The 13737-nt window shown below is 46.4% G+C and overlaps 1 protein-coding gene across 1 annotated transcript; it reads left to right on the forward strand.

The window, feature by feature from the left end:
• Positions 1 to 2790: 2790 nt before the first annotated feature.
• LOC116619322 (titin) lies at positions 2791 to 13223 on the forward strand. Its single transcript, XM_032384015.2, has 3 exons — positions 2791 to 2902; positions 5437 to 8211; positions 12094 to 13223. Exons 2-3 carry the CDS (start codon positions 5479 to 5481, stop codon positions 12880 to 12882), a joined length of 3522 nt encoding a protein of 1173 aa, XP_032239906.2. The 5' UTR covers positions 2791 to 2902; positions 5437 to 5478; the 3' UTR covers positions 12883 to 13223.
• Positions 13224 to 13737: the final 514 nt, after the last annotated feature.

The following is a 13737-nucleotide window of genomic DNA, read 5'->3' on the forward strand; positions in this document are numbered from 1 at the left end:
AATAAAATTCCTGTGTTTGTTCAGGGTTGTGTTTAACATAGTTTATGGACTTTTGTACGTAAAGCTGTATACAATGCTTACAAACCGTGACAAAGAAGTGATTGTTTTTTTTAGTCGTCTGAGATCCCTCCACAATGTCTATCCATCTGAATAAAGAAGTTTTCAACAAGTCAAACAGTCCAATGTACGACAAACTAACGGTGCAACAGCGCCTTTAATACTCTCGGCAACCGTATTTTTCAACAATTGAATATCAAATGGCGCTTAGTACGGTTTAAGTGTGCATTGTAAGCCAGCGCTGTGCTTGTATGCACAGAAGTGCGTCTGGACAGAGACCACAATGCCCCGGCTTTCGGACCTCAAAACCGCTAGCCGTGCGCACTCAAAGAAAAAAAGAACTCTTGTCCTCTACCGAGGAACATCAATATTTCTCTAGTACCAGCACTGGGTGTGTCCCTTGGGACCCTTTCGCTGTACAGCCAATAGCATCACAGAGATCGTCTACGTTTAGTTATTAATGATTTTGGCATTTCTTGTCAGAACGAGCTTCTTTTTTGTAACATATGGCTTTCTGGCAGCCCAAGGGGGGGGGGGGGGTTAAACCCCCTAAACCCTCCCCCTAGATCTGCTACTGATTATTATGCCGGGTGTATTATTATTTCTTGGAAAATATAGCTTTTTTTACGAACGCCTTTTTTTTACTTGCGTCATAAATAAGTGAATAAAGTTGAAATAAATCATGTTGACAATATATTCGTTTTAACGTAAATCAATACCTGGCATGTAGGGCAACGTTTTCTATTCTCCATTAGGAAAATGGATTTTTACATCCGGTTAATGGGGCCTTTAAGCTAAGCGAAAGAAAGGGATGGAAGTAGAGATTATCACGATATTCAAGCCGGACATTCAAATAAACTGTGTGCTCACGTATGCATCGTCTACCTTTTCATTAAAAGATGGCCTCAAACTAAAGAGCCAGCGGGCTTTTCGAACTCAAAATCTTAAAAATCATAAAGTCTTTTCAAGCTCATGGCTCGCGTTTCATCATGGGGTTCTCTGAGTAGCACTGTATTGTCTGTTTGCCGCCATTTTGTTATCCTTTGTTGGCCGCCATTTTGTTATCCTAGCACCATACCAGTTTGAACCAGTGTGAGAATGTACAAAGGCTCAAAAGTTACGGTGCGCAAAGGCTAAAAAGTTACGGCGCGCAAAGGCTCAAAAGTTACGGTACGCAAAGGCTCAATAGTTACGGTGCGCAAAGGCTAAAAAGTTACGGCGCGCAAAGGCTCAAAAGTTACGGTACACAAAGGCTCAATAGTTACGGTGCGCAAAGGCTCAAAAGTTACGGTGCGCAAAGGCTAAAAAGTTACGGCGCGCAAAGGCTAAATAGTTACGGTACACAAAGGCTCAATAGTTACGGTACGCAAAGGCTCAATAGTTACGGTACACAAAGGCTCAAAAGTTACGGCGCGCAAAGGCTCAAAAGTTACGGTACACGAAGGCTTAATAGTTACGGTGCGCAAAGGCTCAAAAGTTACGGTGCGCAAAGGCTCAAAAGTTACGGTACACAAAGGCTTAATAGTTACGGTGCGCAAAGGCTCAATAGTTACGGTACACAAAGGCTCAATAGTTACGGTACGCAAAGGCTCAATAGTTACGGTACACAAAGGCTCAATAGTTACGGTACACAAAGGATCAAAAGTTACGGTGGGCAAAGGCTTTATAGTTACGGTGCGCAAAGGCAAACAAAGGATACATAAAACGTATGTTTGTTACGATGTGGATAGACTTAACAGTTATGGTGAAAAAAAACTGGTCATGTGATCGCGTAATTTTGAATAAAGCCACCTCCAGTTGGTCCACTAATGTCCTCGTCCCCAGGCTCTCTAGGCTCGCGACCATGCTTGACCGTGGGTAATAAGTTGAACTGTTTTAAACTCCTGGGGCCGGTTGCACAAAGCCTGGATAAGTTATCCGCCGGATAGGCGCTAACTGGCGGATAAAATCCCTATTCAACGGATAGTTATCCGGAGGATAAAATATCGTTGAACAAAGCGTGAATAGAAGGCTGGATACCTATCCGCTGAATAGCCATCATTACCACTAAATGGCTTCCCGTTACCATAGTAAATATGCAAAGCGCGCGCTGTTTTTCCTTCAAACAATATGGCGACCGTTGAAAAAGCTACTAAAAGTGCCAAAAAAACAAACAGTTTATGAGACAAAGTGCACATAAATCACGGAATGATCAAAGGGCATAGTGTTGAGCTTCTTCCTGTCTTTGAGAGTCACATTTCTCGACAGAACAGACAATATAGTTTAAGTCCTGCCAAATCCGCATGTAAGTTCGTAGTTCATTGTAAATTTACCAATAGTTTGCCTCGTCCACAGGCGTCTCGAGTGATTTGAGAAAAAGGCTTTTTCGATTTCGGGCTTCTTGTGGCGTGTTCAAGAAAGAGTTAAATATCAGTTTTATACTGCATCAGTTTCTTTTCTATTTATCGTTATTACAACGCGAAGCAGCAGGTCTCTTTCTTGTCCAGAGTCGATGAGCTACTGCTTTCTTAGAACTACATTATGATAGTCATTTCTAGTCATTATATTCAGTAACATAAAACCTGGGGAGGGGAGGGGGGACTTATTCGGGGGAGGCGCTTATTTGAGGGAGGCGCTAATTCCAGTAAATACGGTATATATAGTCATACGGTATATACAGTCATTCAGGTCTCTGTCACGCAAAGCGGTCGGGTTTAAGGAGACTGACCCCTAGCCAGTCACGCGTAACTCGATACAACTGCCTATGTGGTATCTGACCATTCGCAAATCCCTCGAACCGACGGTACAAAATTATTACTGTAAATCACGTTTTAACAAGACCTCCGAAAGACAAAAGAAAACACCGGTAAAGTCTGATTATGTTTTCTTAATATTTTAATACTTAACACCTGGGTAGAAATGGCATGATCAGCATAGTTAAACTGATGTTGGAGCGACCCATGTTTACATACAAAGCTTCTATGTTTATTATTTTCTCGAAATATAACTTTGTATCAATTATAGACGAGAACTAATGGGCTTTTCTGCATTTTACTTAGCTCGATGTGCAGTGCTCGAATGGCGATTCTAGACAGTCTGGGTCTCGCTTTTTACCGGTCCTAAACAAAAAATAATTCTTCGGCTATGGTATTTTGCTGGTTCCACGAGTGTGTATTGTGTATAGTATTGAAAGGTTACTTTTATTGCATAAATTAAATATTTGGCTGCATATCTCTTTGGAAATATCATAATAGTTTGAATAAGGTTAAATAGTTTAAATTCTCAGATTTACAGAGAGCAGAAGAAAATCAGATTTTATCAATCCCTAAACCATTCTTGATATTACTGTGCTCTATTCTATGATACGGGATCATGTTACTTCTAATATCGTCTAATGCACAACACCCTGAGTGTCACTCTTGGTACAAAATGTGGGTACTTTTGATTAGCCCAAAGTAAACCCAAAATGGCGCAAAAGCCTTATAAAACGCTAAAAGAAAACTTAAAGAATTGTCACTAAGAATTGGCATGGGCGATATATGGACCGGTGTAGATGCGGAGATGGTCTTGATGTCCAAATATACCATATCCTCATAACCAGGTTATGGGGTGGACTCTGATGTAAAACACGACTCCAGGCAAAAAAGTAATTGTAGAACCTTTTGGAAATTTAAGACAAACTATGCCATGGAGAACTATTTCCGCCAAGTCAGCAATAGTAACCATAGAAACCTCGGGCCAAGCGCAGGGTAGCTCGAAATGTTAATATCCAACTACTCTGTTTTTACTGAGGCATAAAGCATATTTTACCAACCTTATTGTGTTGATTTATAGCTTGTATTTCTTTTCTACAGCTTGTCTGTAATATATCTACCTTATTACACTTAATTTTCGCGTCACTTTAATTTCGCGAACTTCGCAATAAAGATTCGCGAAAATAAAGTGACCCGAAAATTAAGTGTCGCGGAAATTAAGTGAATACACAAGAAGCCTTTGGGGTAATATTTGTCGTTTAATAAGCTTTATGGGAAAAAAACTTGTCTATTCAGTCAACTAATGTACATATAGTTTTCGGTTGAAGGCGGGTATTCGTTCCAAAGCACCTGGGGTGGGTGGGTGGGTGGTGGGGGGGGGGGGGGGGGGGGGGTGGGTGTTAGGTGGATAGATGATCTGGAAGGGAGGAAAATGTTGAACATAAATGATGGCGTGGAATGGAAAGAATGGGGATGACAAAAACGAAATGGGATATTTCTTAGAGCTCTTCGAAATGTAAAGCTTGGACTTGTATTATAGATTTTTATGAAACTAAATTTAGCCCACGCATCTTTTTGTTACAAATTGTTTCAGTTTTGATGATTACAGCACATTTTAATTCCACTTGTTTGGCTTGATTTAATTATCCCAAAATCGCGAGAATAGAGTGATCTGGTTTTTACCAAAATAGGAAAATCGCGAAAATAAAGTGTTGCGAAATATCGCCATCTCAAAATCGCGTAATTTTGACGTCGAGAAAATAAAGTGTAATAAGGTAGTTATATCACTTCCCTAAAAAGAATCAGAGATGCTCATCGGGAAAATACATTTTAACATTAAGGGATGGCAGAGTGGGTGGGGTCGACATCAATTAAGATAGCATAAAAGCAGGGCCGTAGCAGGGGGTTGGGCACTAGGGCCGTAGCAGGGGATTGGGCACTAGGGTCGTAGCAGGGGATTGGGCACTAGGGCCGTAGCAGGGGGTTGGGCACTAGGGCCGTAGCAGGGGATTGGGCACTAGGGTCGTAGCAGGGGATTGGGCACTAGGGCCGTAGCAGGGGGTTGGGCACTAGGGCCGTAGCAGGGGATTGGGCAATAAGGCCGTAGCAGGAGATTGGGCACTAGGGCCGTAGCAGGGGGTGAGGTACTGGGGCCACGTGCCCCCCTCCCAATATTAAAAAAATATATATGGAAATGACCAGTAGGGGCGTGGCTGTGCCCTCTATTGTTTTCTCAATGTTTCTTTGTTGTGCCCCCCCCAATCTTCCGAGGCCTGCTACGGCAATTAAAAGGAGGTGTTGATAGAGAATTATAACCGAAAAAGTTTCGTTTCTTAGGTTTCACACCTGTTTCGAGATAAGGTCAATGCGCAAAATGATGTTCTGTTAGTGTATTAATTTATTTATTTTATCTTGCTCGAGAAACCCTCGGGAATAGATAAAGCACTCCTATCACAGCCTAAGAGATATGACAAGCGTTTGTTACATTTTAGGGGTAGTGTCCATTGGATTTACTAACTCCGAACGTCTATGTTCAGGCGCAATAACATGGAACTCGAATAGCCAAAGCTAACTACAAGTTATATATATATATATATATATATATATATATATATTTTTAAGTAATGCTACATGATCTTAATTCCAGACAAGGATGACGAAGCTGTCGTATATGTCCGAAAGGAGCTAAATGTCAAAGCCCCAAGAATCCAATGGCGGACGCCCTGTGAATGCGCGTCAAGTCATGAATCGATTTGCCGTCACAACCTACAGACGATTGGTACCTAGGACTGTTCGTGGAAAGAGGACTTGTTTACGTAGTTTTTTTGTAATTGTTTGTATGGTTTTGACTTTGAATCTCGTGTTTTGGGCTGGTTGGACACTAAGGGACGTAAGAGAAATTTCCAACGCTAAAGTGAACCATTTTATAGAAGATACTAGTGATGACGTTGGAGTAACATTACCACAGATACCGGAAAAGACAGAAGGTCCAAGCGAACCTGATCTCTGGTCTCATATAAAAGAAATTTACGAAACTAAGAAAAAGCGCAGAGAGAAACTCTTGCTGAGACGTTTTTTTGACAAGTTAAAAGAGGGGAAAACCATAAAAATGGTTGCGACAAGCGTCACACATTTAGAGAGAGAAATTGGGGACGCGAGATTTTCAGAAAAGGATATTGGATCAGAGTTTGGGGTAAGACGACAAGCAAAAGACAACGAAGATGTGGAAAGATCCTCAAGAGATGAAGACTCGCCTGAAGACCGGGGAGAGATTATTGATGATACTGCAGAAACTAATTACATTGAAAACACGCCATCAGCTTTTAGACTTTCAAATTACAACAAGATGTCATCTAGTGAACTGGTAAGACCACAGGAGGTAACCAATACACTGGACGGACAACAGGAAGAAAGTGATGTACCGGACAGACCACAGGAAACAACTAATGCACCGGACAGGCCACAGGAAACAACTAATGCACCGGACAGGCCACAGGAAGCAAACGATGCACCGGTTAGATCACAGGCAACAACTGATTCACCGGACAGATCACAGGAAGTTACCAATAGACCGGACAGAACACAGGAAGCAAACGATGCACCGAACAGATCACCGGAAGTAACCAATACACCGGACAAATCACATGAAGTAAACGATGCACCGGACAGATCACATGAAGTAACCAATACACCGAAAAGACCACAGGATGCAAGCCATTCCCCAAATATGCATCAGGCAAATGTTGTTTCACGTGAGAAATTATCCATGCAAAAGGAAATTGACAGTCCGACTGAGCTAGAGGGTGATGAAGATGATGATGGTGATGAAGATAAAACAAGCAAACCGCAACATAGCGAAGTAATCAAATCAGTCTCGTCATATGCAACAGATGCACCGGACAGACCACAGGAAGCAACAGATAAACCGGACAGACCACAGGAAGTTACTTATACACCGGACAGACCACAGGAAGTAACTAATACACCGGACAGACCACAAGAAGAAACCAATAGACTGGACAGACCACAGGAAATAACAGATGTACCGGAGAGACCACAGGAAGCAAAAGATGAACCGGACAGACCACAGGAAGCAACACATGAACCGGACAGACCAGAGGAAACAACTGATGTACCGGACAGACCACAGGAAGTAACCACTACACCGGACAGACCACAGGAAGCAAACGATGCACCTGACAGACCGCAGGAAACAAATGATGCACCGGAAAGATCACACAAAGTAACCAATACACCGGACAAACCACAGGAAGTAACAGATTCACCAGACAGATTACAGGAAGAAGACGATGCACCGGACAGACCTCAGGAAGCAACAGATGAATCGGACAGATCACAGGAAGCAACAGATGAACCGGACAGATCACATGAAGCAACAGATGAACCGGACAGACCACAGGAAACAACTGATGTACCGGGCAGATCACAGGAAGTAACCAATGCACCGGACAGACAACAGGAAGCAAACGATGTATCGGACAGACCGCAGGAAACAACTGATGTACCGGACAGATCACAGGAAGTAACCAATACACCGGACAGACCACAGGAAGCAAACGATGCACCGGACAGACCAGAGAAAACAATTGATGCACCGGACAGATCACAGAAAACAACTGATACACCGGACAGACCACATGAAGCAACAGATGAACCAGACAGATCACAGGAAGCAGACGATACACCGGACAGACCACAGAAAGAAGCAGATGTAGAAGAAGCAGAAGAAGCAGAAGATTCGGACGAACTAGACGAGGCAAATGAATTACCGAATAGAACGCAAGAATCAACCGATACACCGGACAAACCATTGGAATCAACCCATGCACCGGAAAGACCACAGAGATTAACAGATTCACCGGACAGTTCACAGGAAGTGACTGATGAACCGAACAGATTGCAGAAAACAATTAATGTACCGGACAGATCTCAGAAAACAATTAATGCACCGGAAAAACCAAAGGAAAAAAACTATTCCCCAAATATGCAGCAGGCAAATGCTGTTTCACGTGAAAAATTAGCCGCCCAAAGTGAAATTGTTAGGCCAACTGAGCTGGAGGGTGATGAAGATGATGATGGTTTTGAAGATAAAACAAGCAAACCGCAACATAGCGAAGCAATCAATTCAATCTCGTCATATGCACCGCCAGCACCCAGAAAAATCACAATTAAAACACTAGCTCAACTTCACAAGACTGAATTGCCACATATGCACACCGAACAACAGTCGAATAGACGCAAAAGTGGGAAATTGAAAGAGCTGCCTTTGATTGATATGGACGATCTTGAAACCCTTAAACCCCGTGTGCGGATTGTGATATTTGTGATGACCGCCGTGAGTCGATCTGACAGACGAAAAGCTATCCGTGAGACGTGGTGGAGTAGATGCAAACCACCAGAGGTAGGCACCCCAGTCTTCTCCATGTGTCTACACCTAGAGGTAGGTACCCCAGTCTTCTCCATGTGTCTACGCCTAGAGGTAGGTACCACCCAGTCTTCTCCATGTGTCTACGCCTAGAGGTAGGTACCACCCAGTCTTCTTTGCATGTCTACGCCTAGAGGTAGGTACCACCCAGTCTTCTCCGCGTGTCTACGCCTAGAGGTAGGTACCACCCAGTCTTCTCCATGTGTCTACCCCTAGAGGTAAACACCCCAGTTTTCTCCATGTTTCTACCCCTAGAGGTAGGTACCACCCAGTCTTCTCCGCGTGTCTACCCCTAGAGGTAGGCACCCCAGTCTTCTCCATGTGTCTACCCCTAGAGGTAGGTACCACCCAGTCTTCTCCGCGTGTCTACGCCTAGAGGTAGGTACCACCCAGTCTTCTCCATGTGTCTACGCCTAGAGGTAGGTACCACCCAGTCTTCTCCATGTGTGTACCCCTAGAGGTAGGCACCCCAGTCTTCTCCATGTGTCTACGCCTAGAGGTAGGCACCACCCAGTCTTCTCCGCGTGTCTACCCCTAGAGGTAGGTACCACCCAGTCTTCTCCATGTGTCTACCCCTAGAGGTAGGTACCCCAGTCTTCTCCATGTGTCTACGCCTAGAGGTAGACACCACCCAGTCTTCTCCGGGTGTCTACCCCTAGAGGTAGGTACCACCCAGTCTTCTCCATGTGTCTACGCCTAAAGGTAGGCACCCCAGTCTTCTCCATGTGTCTACACCTAGAGGTAGGTACCCCAGTCTTCTCCATGTGTCTACGCCTAGAGGTAGGCACCCCAGTCTTCTCCATGTGTCTACACCTAGAGGTAGGTACCCCAGTCTTCTCCATGTGTCTACCCCTAGAGGTAGGTACCACCCAGTCTTCTCCATGTGTCTACCCCTAGAGGTAGGTACCACCCAGTCTTCTCCATGTGTCTACGCCTAGAGGTAGGTACCACCCAGTCTTCTCCATGTGTCTACGCCTAGAGGTAGGTACCACCTAGTCTTCTCCATGTGTCTACGCCTAGAGGTAGGTACCACCCAGTCTTCTCCATGTGTCTACGCCTAGAGGTAGGTACCACCCAGTCTTCTCAATGTGTCTATGCCTAGAGGTAGGTACCCCAGTCTTCTCCATGTGTCTACGCCTAGAGGTAGGTACCCCAGTCTTCTCCATGTGTCTACCCCTAGAGGTAGGTACCACCCAGTCTTCTCCATGTGTCTACGCCTAGAGGTAGGCACCCCAGTCTTCTCCATGTGTCTACGCCTAGAGGTAGGCACCCCAGTCTTCTCCATGTGTCTACGCCTAGAGGTAGGTACCACCCAGTCTTCTCCATGTGTCTACGCCTAGAGGTAGGCACCCCAGTCTTCTCCATGTGTCTACCCCTAGAGGTAGGTACCCCAGTCTTCTCCATGTGTCTACGCCTAGAGGTAGGCACCCCAGTCTTCTCCATGTGTCTACCCCTAGAGGTAGGTACCACCCAGTCTTCTCCATGTGTCTACGCCTAGAGGTAGGCACCCCAGTCTTCTCCATGTGTCTACCCCTAGAGGTAGGTACCCCAGTCTTCTCCATGTGTCTACGCCTAGAGGTAGGCACCCCAGTCTTCTCCATGTGTCTACCCCTAGAGGTAGGTACCATCCAGTCTTCTCCGCGTGTCTACGCCTAGAGGTAGGTACCACCCAGTCTTGCGTGTCTACGCCTAGAGGTAGGTACCCCAGTCTTCTCCATGTGTCTACGCCTAGAGGTAGGTACCACCAAGTCTTCTCCATGTGTCTACGCCTAGAGGTAGGTACCCCAGTCTTCTCCATGTGTCTACCCCTAGAGATAGGTACCACCCAGTCTTCTCCGCGTGTCTACGCCTAGAGGTAGGTACCACCCAGTCTTCTCCATGTGTCTACGCCTAGAGGTAGGTACCCCAGTCTTCTCCATGTGTCTACGCCTAGAGGTAGGTACCACCCAGTCTTCTTCATGTGTCTACGCCTAGAGGTAGGTACTCCAGTCTTCTCCATGTGTCTACGCCTAGAGGTAGGTACCCCAGTCTTCTCCATGTGTCTACCCCTAGAGGTAGGTACCACCCAGTCTTCTCCATGTGTCTACGCCTAGAGGTAGGCACCACCCAGTCTTCTCCATGTGTCTACCCCTAGAGGTAGGTACCACCCAGTCTTCTCCATGTGTCTACCCCTAGAGGTAGGTACCACCCAGTCTTCTCCATGTGTCTACCCCTAGAGGTAGGTACCACCCAGTCTTCTCCATGTGTCTACGCCTAGAGGTAGGTACCACCCAGTCTTCTCCATGTGTCTACGCCTAGAGGTAGGCACCCCAGTCTTCTCCATGTGTCTACGCCTAGAGGTAGGTACCCCAGTCTTCTCCATGTGTCTACCCCTAGAGGTAGGCACCCCAGTCTTCTCCATGTGTCTACGCCTAGAGGTAGGCACCCCAGTCTTCTCCATGTGTCTACGCCTAGAGGTAGGTACCACCCAGTCTTCTCCATGTGTCTACGCCTAGAGGTAGGCACCCCAGTCTTCTCCATGTGTCTACGCCTAGAGGTAGGTACCCCAGTCTTCTCCATGTGTCTACCCCTAGAGGTAGGCACCCCAGTCTTCTCCATGTGTCTACGCCTAGAGGTAGGCACCCCAGTCTTCTCCATGTGTCTACGCCTAGAGGTAGGTACCACCCAGTCTTCTCCATGTGTCTACGCCTAGAGGTAGGCACCCCAGTCTTCTCCATGTGTCTACGCCTAGAGGTAGGTACCCCAGTCTTCTCCATGTGTCTACCCCTAGAGGTAGGCACCCCAGTCTTCTCCATGTGTCTACGCCTAGAGGTAGGCACCCCAGTCTTCTCCATGTGTCTACGCCTAGAGGTAGGTACCACCCAGTCTTCTCCATGTGTCTACGCCTAGAGGTAGGTACCCCAGTCTTCTCCATGTGTCTACCCCTAGAGGTAGGCACCCCAGTCTTCTCCATGTGTCTACGCCTAGAGGTAGGCACCCCAGTCTTCTCCATGTGTCTACGCCTAGAGGTAGGTACCACCCAGTCTTCTCCATGTGTCTACGCCTAGAGGTAGGCACCCCAGTCTTCTCCATGTGTCTACGCCTAGAGGTAGGTACCACCCAGTCTTCTCCATGTGTCTACGCCTAGAGGTAGGTACCCCAGTCTTCTCCATGTGTCTACCCCTAGAGGTAGGCACCCCAGTCTTCTCCATGTGTCTACGCCTAGAGGTAGGCACCCCAGTCTTCTCCATGTGTCTACGCCTAGAGGTAGGTACCACCCAGTCTTCTCCATGTGTCTACGCCTAGAGGTAGGCACCCCAGTCTTCTCCATGTGTCTACGCCTAGAGGTAGGTACCCCAGTCTTCTCCATGTTTGTACGGCACAGGACAACTGCGTAGGAGCTAGAATAGTCATTTTCGATCATTATCGTAATTGTCAGCATTGCCTCTATCGTATTGCAATTCTAATTGCCTTGTCCTTGTCTTTACTGTCGACCGCCTGTTGAGCTCTACTGTACTGTGGTTTATAAAGTATATTCATCGGTCCTCAGGGGCGGCGGAAGGGGAGGGGAGGGTGGGGGTTCCAGCCCCCCCCCCCACTTTTCTGAGCGGATCTTTCTTTATATATAAACGTTTTTTATTAACCAACGGGCTTCAAGCGGTACATAAGCAACCGACAACAAATAAAAAACCTGGTTATTCCCCGCGTTCTTATAAATAGCTCTTATGAAACCAACACCCAACCCTTCCCCCCCTGAAACTACCAATCACACCTCCCACTGAAACCACTACCCACCCTTCCCCCTAACTTCCTAACCCCCTCCCCCACTAATGGGACCACTCCGCCGCCTCTGGTCCTGACATGCTTATCTAATTTCAGGCCGCCTGCTATTTCGTGACTGACGGCTACATCGACGAGAGTATGTACGACGACGTCAAAGCGGAATCCGACGAACACAAAGACATCCTCTTTCTCCCGACAGACGAGGGACTGAACTTCGGCCTGCGGCTCTTGTATACCATGGAGTGGTCACTCGCTAAATACCACTACGACTTCTTTCTTCGTCTAGATGATGATTACTTCATCTGCATCGAGAAGCTCTTACACGAGTTACAGTACCAAATTAAAGTTAAAGTGGCCTGGGGCTTCTGGCACTGTGACACGCCCTATGTGGTGTACCTCGACGAGTCCTTCGCCTTACTCTCACACGATCTCATTGTTACCTTTTTAAGCTGGGATGACAAGACCCTCCTCTGCCACGCCTACGGGGACCAGCAACTTGCGCTTTGGCTGAACCAAATTTCTGACGTAAATGCGTTTAATGATTACCGCCTTCATCACCATCCGCCGGCACATAAATACGCACACTTTCAGAAGATGGAGAATATATGTGAGAGGTACCTCGGCCTTCACGGCGCGTACCCGGATGACATGAGGGGGTATTGGCAAAGAGCGGGGGATGGCCCGCGGAGCGTGTCGGGATGGCCGAAGCTTTACCCGCAGACCTGCCGATACCGGAAATATTTCGACTGGCGTAAGATAAAGGAACAATTCAGGCACACCCCGAAGTATTGTAATGATAACCCACGCTGGACGTGGACACGTAACCGATGGGACGGTAGACAGGACGAGAAACCAGTCTTAACCGTGACAGAGAAGAAGGAATGAAATTGCCAAACGTGGCAAGGGAAACTATTATATCTCATTTGTCTAAAGATGTTCACAATAACTGTTTTTATCCCCTGAATTCAAGTCGTATCAGGGCCGCAGCCAGGGGGGGTTGCCTAGCCCCCCCTTCTAGCAGCCAAAAATACAGTAAATGTATAAGGCATTATCTAAAATACAGGAGGAAATGCCTTGAAAGTCCCTTTTGGGCCCCCCTGTTAAAAATCCTGGCTACGCCGCTGCATATAGTTTACAAAGGCCTTGATGGTTTTTCAAATAAGGAATTGATTAGTTCTTTATATGGAAGTGACCGCGTTTGGCAAAAACGACAATTTTTCGCTATATTTCCTTTGGTCTTATCCACAACATCCAGACGACGCGGCGGGACATCTGGACTTCAAATCAAGGGTGGACTACTGGCTCGTGAAAGGGGGGGGGGGTTGAATAGGGGTATGTAAATCCGCCGATCCGATACATTTTCGGGGCAAATCCGTGGATCCGCAGATATTTTTAGACCGCATGGTTTGACAGATAAGTAATAGCATCGATTGAAATTCGTTTAAAATCCGAAATTGGACAGTCAAAGCAGTCAAAATCCGAAATCCGCGTCCAAATTGTCAAGAGATCCGTGATCCGCCGAATTTCCAAAATCCGCCAATCTGCTGAAATAATCATCAAAATCCGTAATCCGTAAACATTTCGGGGCCGAATCTGCCGATCCGCGAACCTATTCACCCCAATTTTTCCAACCTCGCGTGGCCCCAGAATAGACCTCCCCGCCTCATCATGTTGGCTGCAGATAGGGAAGACCCTAAACGAGGCCGTGTGATAAATTCTTCAATAAATAATACATAGGGT

This window comes from Nematostella vectensis, chromosome 1 (assembly GCF_932526225.1).
Source record: "Nematostella vectensis chromosome 1, jaNemVect1.1, whole genome shotgun sequence".
Lineage (NCBI taxonomy): Eukaryota > Metazoa > Cnidaria > Anthozoa > Actiniaria > Edwardsiidae > Nematostella > Nematostella vectensis.